Genomic DNA, 16,203 nt, shown 5'->3' on the forward strand with positions numbered 1-16,203 from the left:
GCCTACTGCCTCTGAGCCCTGCCAGTCCCTATGGCCATTAGCCTGCTCTGTCTGCTGGAAAGTCTGACCCCTCAGAGAGCCCATTCCACCCCAAGTTAGCCTGAGCTCCCGAGACGACCAAAAAGCCTATTAATCTGCATCCAGAGCAAGAATGCCTCAACACACCAGGTTTCTCTAACTTGGGAGGGTGGAACAGTGGATAGGAAATGGCTTTGCCCTCTGTCCAACTCTGAGACAACCCACCACCATGAGCTCTCAGAAATAGCAGTTTTGTTTTGGAAACTGGCACCCAGTGCAGGTTTGCTCCTGGAAATGAATTTGGTTCCCCCCAGCTGCAATGTTCTACTTCCAGCCTCCCTGCCAACACCCCCTTCCAGCTGCCCCTCTCAAAGGCACCATTGTGCCCGCCTGGCACAGCAACAGAGGAGGGCTGAAGAGGAAGAAAACATTTTCTGCCCATGGGATGTTCTTAAGCAGGTTGTGTGTACATGGCTTCAATGCTGCATTCCTTGAACCCACACAAACCCGCCAAAACTCCATCATCCCTGTCACAGATGGCAGCCACCTTCCAGTCTCGCTGGCCCACCAGAGCTCACTGTCAGAGAAAGCAGAGTGCGCAGCTGGGTGGGCAAGGCTGGTGGGAAGTGGGGGGAGGGGGGAAATCAGATGACACTTTTTTCAGAGCAGCACTCTAGCCTGCCAAAGCAAAGCTGAACACAGACGCTGAATCTCTGATCTGGAAGGGGATTTAGTCCCACTTACCACTCAATAAACTCATTTTGGCACATTCTGCTAAGTGCACATCCAGCCTCCTCCTGAATACTATAAGGATAGGCAGCTCACTACTTTTCCAGATGCCTGTTCCATTGCTGGACAGCTCAGAATTTTAGAAAGTTCTTCCCAATGTTGAATAAGGATGTGTGACCCACTCATCACCAGATCCTTCCCTTGTCGGCACTTAGCACAATGCTTGAAATGAGTGCATAATAAGTGTTTGTGGGATATATCACTGAATTCCCCATCCACTGGACCTATGTCTACTCTCTGGTGGCACACAGAACATGCCTTCTTGCTCCTCCACATGACCGCCCTTCATAGGGCTGAAGATCTATCCTCCATGTGGTCTCATATTGATCTTCTGAACTCAACATCCCCAGTTCCTTATATGACTCGATGGACAGACCCATGACTATCCTGACCACCCTTCTCTTGATAGACTCCATATTTCTCCAGTGTCCTCTTTAAAATGAAGAAGCAAATCCCTTGTATCTAGAATACTCCAAAAGTGACCTCTTAGGTAATAGCACACAAGATGAACAGGAGTCAGGTACATACTCTATAAGTTGAGCTGTCTTCTTGTTCTTGTCATTTGCATCTCATGCAAGAAACCTGCAGGTTCATGAAGCTTATCATGAACCTAGATAAATTTGGAAAAGAAGGACCTTCCTTAGTTTTACTGAGTCAATATTTCTTCACCTGTAAAAATGAGGCCACAAATACTAATACTGTAGGGTTGCAAGGATTAGCATATGAAGTGCCTAGTTTATAATGTTACTCAATAAATGATATATATTGATGTCACCATATAACATATGTGTGTATTAGTATTAATATCTGACTGCCATCAGCACACATTAACTCCTAAAATGATACAAAACAGCCCCTCTGAATGTAAGGAAGCCACTATTCTATAAGATTTACCTATATACCAGGCCAATTTTTAAAACTGTACTGGCTTATCTTTCCAATAATGCTATCACCGCTCACCAACACCACTCAATTTATCGCCTTTTCTTCCCTCAGGAGACACATATTATTGACAATAAAAACATTCTCTACAGTGCCTCTCTAGGGAAAATAGACATCATTGTTTGCCCTGGCTGCTTTTCTTTCACTCCCAATAAATTTCTCTATCCTGGCCATAGGCCCTGCAGATATGCAGACATCTACTTCCTTTCCCTGGTGTGCTGGAGCCGGCTTGCTTGATGGCACATCTCTTCCCAACACTGGTTTCAGTGATGTCATGTAGGTAGCTTGAAACTGGTCATAGTGAGAGCATTTACAGGAAGGAACACCACCATCAGAGCTGCTGCTTGTTCTTCTTCTCCTTTTTTTCTGGAGATCCTGCTGCGAAGCATTTAGCAGCACACCACTGCCTCTACCATTGACCTGCTGTGAACACCTTGAACACAGGAATTGTGTCCAATTTCTGTTCCACCCCCAGAGTCTAGCACAGAGTACATAGGTTCTCCTCATCCTTGATGGATACATGCGTGCTTTTGTCTTCTGTCTCTTACTGTCTCTCATATAAATTGTGCTCCAAGTGCCCTATTCTTGTTACCAATTGTTCAGATGTAGATTTCCCTTAGCTGTGATCAAAGGACCACTCCTTCAGACTTGGGTTAACCTTCCATATCTCTCCCTAACCTGGACACTCAGTCCACTTTATACCATCAATATATTTATCCTGGGAAGTTATGGGGATTCATCTGAAAGGAACAAAACCTTATCAGGTCCTTTAAGGAACACCTTGGTTTCCATTTTGAGATTTCTCCACCTGTTCTTTCTTAACAAATAGTTATACTGGACATCTGATATGGGTAAGACATGCCAGAAACTATGGAGAATACGAAGCGGTGTAATTGACATATGGGCTCTACCCTCTGAGAGCTTACAGTCTCCTGGGAACAAGCAAATATGCATAAGACATGTCAGAATATGCATTCCCAATGAGACAAAAACAAAGCAATGAAAATTCAGAGAAGGAGCTGGAAGGGTAAGATTTAATATGCATAAAAGTTGATGAGCAATTTAGGCAGTGAATACAGCAGAAACAAAAGCAAGTAGGCTCAACTCTGTGGCCTATAAGCAGATCAGTGTCAGCTACCATGTCTAGCCTTTGCTAGAACCCAGCTAACACTCTTCCTCAGCTACTTTCCTCTTTCCAAACCAAATGGAGCCTTGGTCCAGTGTACCCAGGCTTCCCAGAATCTAACTTACATTCCGGTCTGGCTGACCAATTCACAGAGAGAACATCCTTCCCACCTACCAAAACAGAAATGTCCCCACTGTAAATGAGCACTACCAGCCCATCCTTACCAAGATCCTACAGGACCCTGGGGCCATACAGAGTGGTATACTGGTGCTTTCCCTTCACCTAATGGCTATCAGCATCCTGATCCCTCAAAAAAGGTGGGAGCAGTGATCTGGGCCAGGTCTTTATGTCAACCACCTCGGCCCTTGAGGCTCTGACATGGAGGCCAAGCATCAAGGGAAGCCACTCTATCCTTCTGCCCAACCCCTCTCAGCCTATCAGAACCCCTATTCAAGTGTGTCCAGATGTCATCCACCTCTTCCTCAGTCTTTTCTCTCCTCCCCACTGTAATTGAAACATTATTTTCCCTAGATCTTGCCTAGCACTTTCTAATGTCCCTCTTCAAAAGATGCCCCACCCCCATTTCTCACTCACTTGGGAAAGGACTCCAGTATCATCCCCAGACCCCTGTCCTGCCACTATGTTCAGCATCTTCTCCTCCACTCCATCTACTTCCCATCCTAGGCATTCCCAACTTCCTCCTCCCTATAGGCATTCATCCAACACGTATTCATTGAGTATCTTCTCTGCCTCAAACATCCATGAAAAACCTTTTCCTCAATCATATTACCCTTTTAGATCAAATCTTCTCTCTCTCTAGCTCCATTTGTCACCCAACCACATGGCGATTCTGACTCTGTTCCCTTACTACCACTCCTACTCACCTGGAGTCCCTAGTTAAACCCTAGCTCTTTGAAGAGATAGCTGTGTAATCTGAAAGGTCAGTAACCAACTCTAGGTCTCATTGTTCTCATTTTGGTAATTAGAGATTACCGAATCTAATGTTCCATCTGGCTTTCTGTGCTTTGGCCCTCATCCAGCTGCCAAAAAATTACTTGTTACATAATCACTCAGGACCTCTTGGTTGCCAATCCAAATGAACAAAGGTCTAATTCTAGATCTGCTGACTCTAATTACCTGTGTGGCTGGGGCCATTTCTTTCATCTCTTTAACTTCCATTTTTCTCAGCTACAAAATAAGGTAACTGCACTGAATGACCTTTCAAGATTCTTCAGATCTTTGATTCCATGAGAACATATATACAGAGAAGAGAGGAGAGAAATCCTTTTTGGAGAGTGGACAGGGAAGAATTCATGGAGATGACATTTGTAGAGATTTGGAAGAAAGGCAGAGAAAGGGTGCCAGGGTATCCTCAAGGGAACTGTGGTAATGGATCTAGACAGGGATCATCCTCCACTGATTACGATCTCTATAATGGAAGATTCAGGATGACAACACCTGAATCCACTAACCAATCTGAACATCAAATGAGACAAGCAAACTGTGTGACTCCTAATGAGATGCAATAGGAAATATACAACCCCACTAATAAAGTATTCTTGCCAAAAGGATTCAAACCCTGAATCTGATCAGGCCTCTGGATCTAAAAGTATCAATTTAGTGAAAATAGAGGAGACAGACTGAGAATATGTTTAAAAGACACTTCAGAGATGCAATCAGAAAAATCCAGAATCTGTGAAATGCTACAGCCTACTTCTCAAAGTGTGGTCCATCCCACACACAGCATCAGCATTACCAGGGAGTATGTAGAAATGCAGAGTCTCAGGCCCTACCTCAGACCGCCTGAATCAGAATCTGCACTTTAATAGTCCTGCAGTGATTTGTACCCAATTAAAATCTTGGAAGCAGAGCTGTATAGGACAAATGACCCATTTTCTTCAATAAATATTAAAAGACAAGGGGGAAAAAATATGGGGAACTTATAGATCAAAAAAAACTTAAAGACTTACCAACCAAATTTAATTTCTAGACCTTTCAGACCAACCAAATATTTTTTAAAATGAGACTATGGAGGAAATTTGAACAATTACTGGATAGTTATCAATATTAGTAAATTATTGTTACTTTCTAATAGTGATAATAGTATGGGGTAATTCTTTTTTTTTTTTTGTAAGAGTATTATTTAAAGATATATACAGAAGTATTTATAGATTAAATGCTATAGTATCAGGGCTTTGCTATAAAATAGTTTGGTATAGAGGTAGGGAAATGAACTGGGGTAGAGTTAAAACAAGATTTAAAAAGAAAGATGGGAGAGACAAATTACGATAATGCAGGAAACCCAAGGAAAAAAATTTCAAGCTGAAAGAGGCAAGTACTCCCAGAGCCATTGTGGACTGGGTTACACCTTAGTCTGGGCTGGGAGAGGTCATTCCAGACAGCAGACACAACCCATCGGCAGGAGTATGAAAAAAATAAAAAATAAAAATCTGCACTCTAAACCAGAGAAAATCCCTATGATGGTGGCACCGTGAATCGAGGTTAGAAGAAGGGAGAATTTCCTAGTTGCTAAAAACAGAAACAGGTCATCAAATAAATTATGGGATCTCCTTCTCTGCGGACCTTCAGAAATAGGATCCACAGAGCTGAAATGGAGGCGGCCTTGCTCAGGGGAGAGAAAGTTTAGATCCGCAGCCTTTTCAGGTCACCGAGAAGGGAAGGGGGGAGGGTTGGGGCTCAGAGAGAAGGGAGTGGGGTGGAAAAGCCCACAGCCTGACAGGGAAGCATCAATGCCCTCCCGCTCTCACGCCCTCTGCTTTCTGTCCCTTTCAGACAGCACAGACAGCTTGGCGGATCTTAGTTCTGCCCAGAATTATTGGGATTTTAGGGATTCGAAATGGGGCGGGGGGGAAGGGGGGGCAGTGGATTGGGAGGGAGAGGATACATACGAATTCCTAGCGCATTTAGTGTACACATAACTGCGCCTTGGCTTCGTAACCAAGTTTCCGGTTACCTATGCACCGGCCCTCCACCAAACAAACAAACCATCCTTGGCTCAGAAAGAAACCAGAAGTGTGGGTATCTCTGCGCAAAGGGAACCAACGTAGAACGTGGCCGACAGCTGCGGGCGGCGCAGCCAGGCCTTGAGGAGGCGGGCGCCGGCCGCTCCGGGCCTGGGTTTGGGCAGATTCCTGAACCGCTTCCAAGGGGGCTGGAGCGGGGCTGGCCTCGATGCACCCCACCCCACCCCGGCCCGCAGCGCCGCCATGGACCTGGCGCAGCGGCCCTGCACCTTGCCTCCCAGGCATTGGGAGCACGGTTGCTTGTTGGCGTGTGCGCGCTCGCTGTCCCGGACAAGAGGACAAGAGCTTTCTGTTTCAGCCCCAAACTGATCTATAAATACCTGAGTTCGCTGCCGCGCAGCCTGGCCTTCGAGGGGAATCGGCTGGCACAATCCCAAGTTAAGGGATGGCTAACAGTGCGCGCTGGGACCGCCGCCCTCCTTGCGCTTCCCAACCCCCCACCTCCCACCCCCGCCCGGGGAGCCCCCTGAGTCGGAGCAGAGGGAGGGGGACGGATGACGTCATGGAACTGTTGTAGGATTTAGCTCAGAAACCCGCCTGGGAGGCCGAGGGCCTGTGTTCCATTTAAGCCGACAGTGTACCACTGTTGGCTCCACTTTCCTAAATGCTTTCCACCTTTCCAGAGACCTAAGCGGGCCTGGGGTTCTGAAGGAAATCAGTGTGTGATGTCTAGTTCAGGAACCCCGAGGACTGGGCATGCAGATATATATGGGTGTCAAGGCTTTGACTAGCATGGGTCCGGCCACAGAGTCATTAGAATGCTACCAGCAGGGTTTCAGGTAGTGGGAGAATGATTTCAGGCCGAAATATGCCTCATGGCACAGGCAATACTACTAACTGTAATAATAATGCAAAGGATTAGAGGGAATGTTACTGCCTTCCAGAGACTAATCAACCCCGAAAGTAGATGTTTATTCCCCCATCCCACCCCCATTTTACAAATGACAAATTAAAACCCAAAGAGGGAAAGGAACCAATGCAGGACCATGCAGCTGGCCAGTGAAGGAACTAAGATTTAAACCCATATCTCTCAATCTCCAAGCCCAGGCAACCTCTTTCCAACATTGCATTGCCTCTTGGCTTTCAAATAGGTACATTCCAAGGGTGGGGGTATCTACTGTCCAATAGTCCCCAGGCTCCTCCCACCTCCTCTATTTTCAAGGAGATAATGGGGGAAGGGGACAATTTTTCAGAAAGCAGAGTGAGGACTGTTTGCTCTTCCAGAGAGAGGTTAACTTAACCAAATTAAAGCTAACACTCCTAGCTCCTTACGACTGGAGATGGAAGGGACAGGGTACACTTAAAACTGCAACAGGGAAGAAAGGTGACTTTGTGGAATCTATTTCCCAAGAACTGTGCTGTGCTAATGGTAAATATATTTTTTACAAAGCTGGCACAGAGGGAAGATATAATAATACTTATCTTCAACAATGATGTGCCATGACTGCTCTAAGTACTCTACAAGACAGAGTAGTGGTGGGAAATGTCAGTTTTTTAACAACAGCTGGAAGTTTAATTTTGCTATAAGTCTAGCATCAGCAAAAATCTCAATTTGCCTCACTGACTTTCATCTCCAGAGTATGATCTGGCATCTGACTGCTGGGGTCTGCATTCTAGCTCTGGCAGCTTGTAGAGTGGAAGTTGAGTAGTCATGAGTAAGCCCTTTACCCCTGTGAGACCTTGTCAGTTGTGGGTAGTAAATATGCCTCCTTCGTTGCACTCATGTGAGAATCCCAGGAGAGAATGTAGGTGAAGGACCAGCACAGTGCACAAGCTTGAGCTGCAAATATTATTACTATTTTCTCTCAGAAGGGAGGGGGCATTTTGGCCAATAATGAATAAATTGAGGTGAAGTGGAAGTAACAACAACCAACAGGGAAAGTGATGGTGTTGTGTAGGATACAAGAAGACAGTGCTGGGCAAAGACCTGAGCAAAGCTCACTTTAGAGAGTTTGGAGAAAAGTAAAGTCTGGCTCAGTGAGATTCTAGCCTAAATCCCTAAATAAGAATATATGCATAAAGGATGAAATGATGGAAGACATTTCAAAATAAACTACTAACAATTCATTAATTATATTGAGAGGAAAAAGGAAAAGAGTGTAAAAAAGAATTACCCAATAGAAACATGGAGGTCTGGATTGAGCCTGTGCTTTCAGGGGACAGTACACATACACACAAAGGCAAGGGATGGGCATGTACCCAGGTCTGAATGCACAAAAGCCAGCTGAAGGTCAAGCACAGTGTTAGACGATGTTTGAAGCAAAAAAGGACATGGAAAGTATATGAGTTCTCTTATTCCTTTTCTGATAGGGGTTGTAGAGTGGTCAGTTAGGAAATACTACTTGATCTTAGCACAACGTCTTATGTTTTATTGGAAAGAACACAGAATTGAGGTCTGGAGACCAGGATACTAGTCTAGCTCCACCAATAGTAACTTGGGTCACCACAGGCCAAGTCCCTTAACCGTGCTGGGCCTTATTTATGAAAGATGGAGTATGTTCTCTTGGGTCCCTCTCATCTCAAAGTTCCATGATTCTACATTGAAATTAAAAGTGAACTGTTGACAGTTCAATCCAGAGGATGCAGCTCCAATAGGACAGCCACAACCCTAGGGCTGCTTAGTGCACAATGTATGGTGTGTTAAACTGACCAAAGAGAGAATGTAGTCCCTGTTTGTTTTTTGCCCCTTATCTACATGTATTAATGACTTAATCCCCAAATGATAGGAAAGCTTTTGCAAAAGGTCATAGAATGAAGATTTAAAATAAATTAGATGGACTAGACTAGGCCTGGGCTGAAAGCCAGATGAAATTAATAGACATAAATGTAAAGCCCTATGTCTAAGTTTGTGGGGTTTTTTTTTTCAATATCTTTATAAGTTCAGGATAGGGAAGAGCTGGCTGAGAAGTAGGTGATAGGATCAGAGTTTGGGTGATGTAGATGACTACCCATTCAAGCTAAACTGATGCAGCCTTCATCTAGCTGCTAACAAAAGAGCTAGTGCAAATTTGACCATATGTACAAATAGGGATAATGATAATGGGAGACATGTGTTGAGCCCTTACATAGGCTTCCCACATTATCTCATTTCTGGGGTATCATAGTGTCATAGGATCCCAGCCCAAATAGTGCCATTGCCACTTGTGCCATTAGATCCTGTGATTGGTGTTGCTTTTAATGCTGGGGGCCTTACAGAGTAGGAGAGTAACAAACTGTAGTGTGTGCAGATCAGGGCAACAAGGAGGGGGGATGTCTGAAAACCAAGTCCTACAGGAGGGGACTGAGAGAGTTGACAGTGCTCACCCCAGAAGAGGCACAACCAAATGGTGATGCAAGGGGGAGGAGAAGTACAGGAGTGGTTAAGACGTGGGCCCCTACTATCTGCCATCAAATTTGTGTACTTCCATTTGTAAGTTCTATTACTTTAAGCAAGTTACTTAACTGCTGCCTCAGTTTCCCCAAATGTAAAAAGGGAGTAGTCATAGTAACCAACGTATTAAGATTATTATAAAGGTAATAAATGAGATGTATATAAAAGCTCACCTGGCAGGTGGCAAAGCTTAATACATATGTGCAATGATGATGATGATTTCATCATGCATCTGGTGAGCTGTCCCCATAGAGGAGCAACAAGGGTCATTTTATCTAGCTTCAGAAGGGGGAGTAGGACTAATGGGCAGAAGCCAAGAAGAAAGAGCATCTGGTTCAACATAAAGAGACCTTCCAAATAATCAGAATTTCACAATGAAGCAAGAGCTCATACTTACCAGAGGAGCTCACTCTATTCCATTTTATAATTGGTAAAACAATTCATGGGGATAAGGAACCATAAGTTAAGAGCATCAAAGAAATCAGAAGGTAAACCAAGGTGAATGGCAACAAGCCATACCTTTCTATTCCTCCTCTGTTGAGAAATGTCTAAAAGTTTGGATTTGTAGATAACCTTGAAGACCATGGATTTTAGTTGCATGCTTTTGATTTTCCCTGACACACAATAGGCAAGATGAAAAGCTTGGGCTTTGTAGTGAAATTCCCAAACTTAGAACCCCTGCTCTGTTATTTATCGGCTGTGCAACCTTAGCTCACTTCTCTGGGTCGAGTTTTTTCTTCTGTAAATGAAGTAAACTACCCACAATCCTGATGAACAAAAATCAGAGCTAATATATTTCTTGCTGCACTGGTAAACATTATGGCAAAGTGGTCTGACTTTATCTGTATATGAGACAGGCAAATTCAAGCCTTCTGGCCTTTTGTACCTGGAGGGTAATGCAGGTGGTGGAGATTGGATATAAAAAAAAACAACTGTGCTACATCAGCAAGCACATATGCCAAAATTGCACTTAGGATACAGATGCAGAGACAGGCAAATTCTGAAAGCCTTCCAAGTCTTAAAGTCTACTTTCACAGGAGGGATAAAATAAGAGGTGGTAAATGAAACTTTTCTGTCATTGTTGAGAATCTGTGTGTTAGGTTCTGGACTCAGCGTACTATCAAATCTTCTCAATGGTTAGGGAAGGTCAGAATTGGTGATAATTAGGCTGGGCTGGAGAACAGATTTGCAATTAATTGTCTTGTGAACCATCCCTAAAGCCTATAGAACATCACTGGAGCCATGTGCTGTCTTCCCCAGAGCTGACCAAGGCTAGATCTCCCCCATCTCACTACAGTGGCCAAAAGCATTAGGGCCTGAACAACTTTGCCCAAGATTCAGCTTCTTACAGAAGCAGGCTGGTGGCTGTGGGGCAGTCACATCATTCATAAGAGACCCTACCATACACACACACACACACACACACACACACACACACACAGCCTTATATTGGAGTGCACTGAGTATACTAACAGATGACCTTTTCTCTCTGCCCCTCCCCTCAGTGTGACGGGGTTGGGGTGGACCTGAGCAACATCTTCCTTGAAGGCATTGCCATTCTCAACATTCCAAGCATGTATGGTGGCACCAATCTCTGGGGAGAAACCAAGAAGAATCGGGCAGTGATCCAGGAATGCAGAAAGGTTGTCACTGACCCCAAGGAACTGAAATTCTGCATCCAAGGTAAGTCAGGCATGAGGAAATCTGTTCTAGGTCAGTGCCCCGATGAGAGGGCATTCCGGTGGGTGGTATTCATGCTCTGGGGATACGCTGACTCATCCTCCCTGATGTTGCAAAGTTTATAACCTAACTGAGAAGAGAAAATTAACAATAAGGAGCCCTAATGACAGTCAGTAGTCAAGCTGTGGGACTCCATGAGGTCAGGAGTCAAATGTTGCTCCTATCAAGGTTACAAGTGTCCTCCAATATTTATATCCAATAGTCATTCTCAACCTTGATCTCACTTCACCTGCCAGTGGCATTTGACCCAACTGATCACTCCCTCTTCCTGAAAATATGTGGCTTCTATGACTCCACATATGGTTTTCCTCCTAACTCACTGGTTACTCTTTCTCACTCTTTTATTAATTCCTCATATTCTCTCTAACCTCTTGAGGCTGAAGGGTCACCAGCCCTCTTTTCTTTTCTGTCTATACTCACTCCCTTGATGACCTCATCCAGTGGTGAGATTTTATTTAAATACCACATGAATGCCAATGACTCAGCACGTCCAAAACGGAACTCCTGATGTCCCTCCCCCAAACCTTCTCCACCCACAGCCTTCTCCATCTCAGTTGATGATAACTGCAACCTGCCTGTTGCTGGAGCTAAAATACTTGGCATCATCCTTGACTCCCTTTTTATTGCACATCTCACATCCAATTTATCAGAAAATCTGTTAGCTTTTAGCTTTACTTTTAAAAGTAAAGAATCCACCTACTTCTCAACACTGCATTCCTACCGCCTTGGTGTGAGCCATCATCCTTTGTCCCTGAGATTACTGCAAATTCTCCTAACTGAATTTCCTGCGTGTGCCCCTACCCTGTAGAGTATGTCCCACCACTGCATTAGAGTATCCCTGCAAAAATATGTCAGATTATGCCACCCTCTTGCTCCAAATCTTGCAGTGACTCAAAATAAAAGCCAAATATCTTCCTTCATATGGCCTGGAGGGCCCCAGATGGCCTGGCCTCCCGTTACCTCTGAGACTTTATCTTCTGCTACTCTCCCCCTCTCTCCCTCTGGCTTCTCACGTACTGCAGGCTGCTTCCATGAACGGACTATTCTTTCTGACTGGAACAACCAGTTAGTGTGCCTTAGAAGCCATCAGTTGTGCCTTCCCCTTTTAACCCATCAGGTTTCTGAGAGCACCCTTAAAACTACCTTTACCTCTACCTCTTCCTAGCCAGCTCTTCTGGTGAGCTGGGGGAGGCATTGGCAAAGACATCACACCAGGAGGCAGGAGACTGGGTTTGAGTCCAAGTGCTGCCACTAACCCACATTTGACATCTCTGTTTTCTTTGTTGCAAAACCTGTATCATTGTGTAAAATTTTGATAGCTGAATGGATGGGGGTTGAACTAGATCATTAATTCTTAAACCAGGCCTGCTTGTTATAAATGAAGATTCCTGAGCCGTAGCCCAGATCTACTTAATTAATCTCTGGTTCCTGGTAATGAGCTCCCCAGATGATTCTGATAAACTGCCAGGTTTGAGAACCACTGACATAGACAAGTGTCAATAATCCAGGTCTGTCCCAAGCTATTAGTGCTAAGATTGGATGTCATCCCACCAGTAGAAGGAGACAGAGCTTGGCTGACCATTGAAGGGAAGGGTTACTTGCTTGTTTTGAACCCATCTATTAGACAACCAGATTGTTATATCCCAAGGCGAGATCATCTCCACACCTCCATCCTGTAAGAGAGGACTCAGGAATTTTTATCTGTTGCCCTCTTAAGTCCCCTTTATTTCACACAGTAAACTTTCCAATTTGTGTAAATTATTAAACTGAATAATGTGTTCCTCCTTCCTCCCTTGGCAAGGGAAGTTGTGGGTGCTAGCAGAGGGTGGGGGAAGCACTGGAGATTGTACAAAGTTCCTGGAAACTTTCCTGACCTGGTGCTCCTACCCCAACCCCCACTTAGGCATCCAGCCCCATTAGAACAGGATCAGAAGAGACTACTCCTCTCCCTGAACCCAGGGGCTTTGGCAAGCTCTTGCTGAACATATGTTTAGGTTAAGACTCAAGGAACATCTTCCCCTTACATATCTGATCTTACATATCTGACCATGTATCTTCCCCTTCAAGCAAGAGTAATGTGTCTGCTGATCTCTCTTGACCATCATGTACAGGAACTGTCTTCCCCAAATCCCCCTTTCCCAGAATGTGCTTTCAGAGCTAAAAATGAAGCTACTTCCTGTTCTTTGGAGGAGGTCATGAGCTAATCAGAGTAGAGGCTGAGAAGGGGCCCTGGCTTCTGGGCTTTGTAAAGACACTAACATTGAGCTTTCTTTTAGAAAAGGTCATGATCTCATGTAAGTTGAGATGTTAATCGAGAAAAGCTAAAGAGACAACCTATTTAGTGGAAAAACATTGGCCTAGGAGTCAAGAGACCAGGGTTCCAGTTCAGATTGCTTCTCATTAGTGTGTGACGTTGGGCAAGTCCTTTCACATTCTTGGATTTCAATTTTCATTATCTGTAAAGTAGGTGAGGCTGACAATCATATAAGTTTCTACAGATTATATGTTCTTTATGGCTCCATAAAATTAAGACATGGACAGGTTTGGTCTAGGTGGACTCCTTGAACAGAATTGTATGGCCAGTCTCTTTCTTCTTTCAGTGTGTTTTGCCCTACAGTTTATAGGCCAGCAGCTGAGAAGGCAAGGATCTCTCTCTGCAAGTTGTTCATTTTGGGGAATTCTTTACTCCTTAGTAATTTCACTGGGATTGGAGATGAGGGAGAAGTCAGGAGAGAGTAGTAGGAGGAAAGGAATTTATCATAGAAAGTGTAAGAGGAAATGATAATAGAAGAGATTAGTGTCAAATATTTCTTATCATAAATCTTTCTCCTTGGAAAAGCAATCCAAGAAAGAAGGTCATTCAAGATTAGAATGGAATGAATTCTATAAAAAATTGGCTGATTAGAAAGCAATAAGGGAAACTGGGAAACACATCAAGCAGTCAAGTAACCTGGGTTTACATTTACTCTTTATAGTTTTATAAACCTTAGAAAGTGACCTCACCTCCCTGAGTCTCAGCTTCTTCATCTATAAAATGGGCATAATACCACCTAGCTTTTTATGAAGATGATGAATATGTAAGTGCCTGGAACAAAGTTTAAGCTTGAATTAAAATATATGTTTCCCTCGCCTTTAAGCCTATTACATGCTGGAGCATGCCAATGGAATTCCTGATTTTGAAGTTTTTATCGTTAGCATTGCCATCTACCTGCACTATCATCAAGAAAGAGCAGGGCTCATGCCAAACTCCAGATCAGCCTTTGTTCTAGCACATTAAATTCATGTCATCAATTGTACTGTACCTACTGTCTCCTTTCCTGGACCTTTTATATTCTAAGGATGGAAGATGGACATTATTCATCTTTGTATTCCCAGTGCCTGACCCAGTGCAGTTAGTCTAAAAAGGTTGTTAGATAAATGAGAAGTACATAGATATTGGTTATTTTTAGTTTTTGTAACACCATAAGAATAGTGACAGAGTCTCTTATATTTGTATTTCATTTTGGCTTGTAAATAGTTTTGCATATATTAACTTAATATAATGTAATTCTAACCAGAAAACCATGAGCAAGGACATAACCACTCCCATCCATATTCCTATTTCATATTGGGGCAAAACAGAGGCCCAGAGCAGGGGTAGAACTTGTATAATTCATGTCCAGGGAAGGTATCAAAACCAAGTCCATGATTTCTAGCCTAGCCCCAAGTGGCTAGTATTGAACTAGAAAATGTTTTTGGGGTCCTACTGTGTGTATTCTACAAGTCAGGTACTCAGAAAATGGGAGGAATTTATAACCCAGTCCAGGAAAGGCTCCACATCTACTTGAAATTCTGCTCCTCCTGCAAGGCCCACCTCAAGGGCCTGCTCCTTCCTGGAGCCTCTGGATGTGAGTCCAGTCTCTGAATTCCTAGAGCATTTACTTTTGCCTTCTGTCTTGACAGTACACTGATAATAGGTTGCCCTGCTCCATAGGCATGTGCATCTTCATCATATCTTCTGCCGATACCTGGAAAACAGGGAGGATGTGTTCATCTTTGCGTTCCCTTCAAAGACTAACATCCTACTTGGCTCACATTGTCCCACAGAAATGTTCGTTGGAGGGAAGGGGAGAGGGAGAAGGGGTCCTGCCTTGGTCTGCCAGCAGAGTGGGCAGTAGATTCTGGAGCTGGACAGGAACAGGCACTTAGTGAAAAGTCTTGGGTTGGGGGGGGGGGGGAGTTATATTGTGAGTATTAGTGAGGCTGTGAATTTCATTTTATGAAACCATTAGAAACTCATTTGATAAGTAAGAGATGTGCTGGCTATCTTCAGATAAGTAATTCAAATATAACTTAGAAGACTTGTACTTGAGAGTCAGTGTAGAGTAAGGGACTGAACATTGAACTAGAAGTTAGAAGACCCCAGGCCTTCACACCACCAACCATGCGATGCTGGTTGAATCATTGAACCTCTCCATTGAACCCTTGTTATAAAATGGAAACAATTAGAGTCTCCCTCCCTCAGCATTGTTTGAGGGTTAAATGAGATCATCCATGTAGGATACTTAGCAGAGTGTCTGGAACAATGTGAGCACTTGATCAGTAGTAATCAGAATTATCATTAAGTGATCGGTGGAAGGTGGTAACTATTTAGTATATGATTTTTAAAAATGGACCAAATTTAGAATTTTACTGTCTTGAAGTCTGCTTCAGGAATTTGGTCTAGATTCTCTTTAAATTACCTCGGGCTCTAACAACCTGTAATTCTAATGTTATTTGTTGTCACTGTGCTGAAGTGTGTTTGGCTATTGCTGCCAATGTGGGGGTTACACAGAGCCGGCTGTCCAGTGAAGCAAGGTGAGGAAAAAAATGCCTAAATCTTGAATCAGGTGAAGCACCAAGGGCATAGCACAAAACTGGATCAGTCCCTGGGAGGTTGGAGAGCAAAGCTCTGGACAGCTCTGCCATTGTTTATCTCTAGCCCCACCCTAGATATGAAGGTGCAGAGACTTCCAGAACATTTTCTCAAAACTCTTCACTGAGGCTTATATCTGCCCCCATCCAGCCTTCAGGTTCGAGCCAGCAGCAACCTTGAGGCTGTGTCACCCATACTTGGCCCATCTGATTATTTGATATTAAAGCCACATTACTCTCCATGGTTTGTTTGTTTTTTAAGCCAATCCCATTCAATTCTA

At 43.9% G+C, this 16,203-nt stretch overlaps 1 protein-coding gene across 3 annotated transcripts in view; it reads left to right on the forward strand.

Moving 5' to 3' along the window:
* DGKG (diacylglycerol kinase gamma) overlaps nucleotides 1-16,203 on the forward strand; it is a 153,834-nt gene that overhangs the window by 110,436 nt on the left and 27,195 nt on the right. For all 3 annotated transcript variants that reach the window (XM_023750483.1, XM_023750484.1, XM_023750485.1), the window contains one exon: nucleotides 10,795-10,972. In XM_023750483.1, coding sequence (XP_023606251.1) covers nucleotides 10,795-10,972 — 178 coding nt within the window. The remainder of the gene's footprint in view (nucleotides 1-10,794; nucleotides 10,973-16,203) is intronic.

The sequence above is a fragment of the Myotis lucifugus genome, unplaced genomic scaffold, assembly GCF_000147115.1.
Source record: "Myotis lucifugus unplaced genomic scaffold, Myoluc2.0 scaffold_14, whole genome shotgun sequence".
In the NCBI taxonomy this organism is placed as follows: Eukaryota; Metazoa; Chordata; class Mammalia; order Chiroptera; family Vespertilionidae; genus Myotis; species Myotis lucifugus.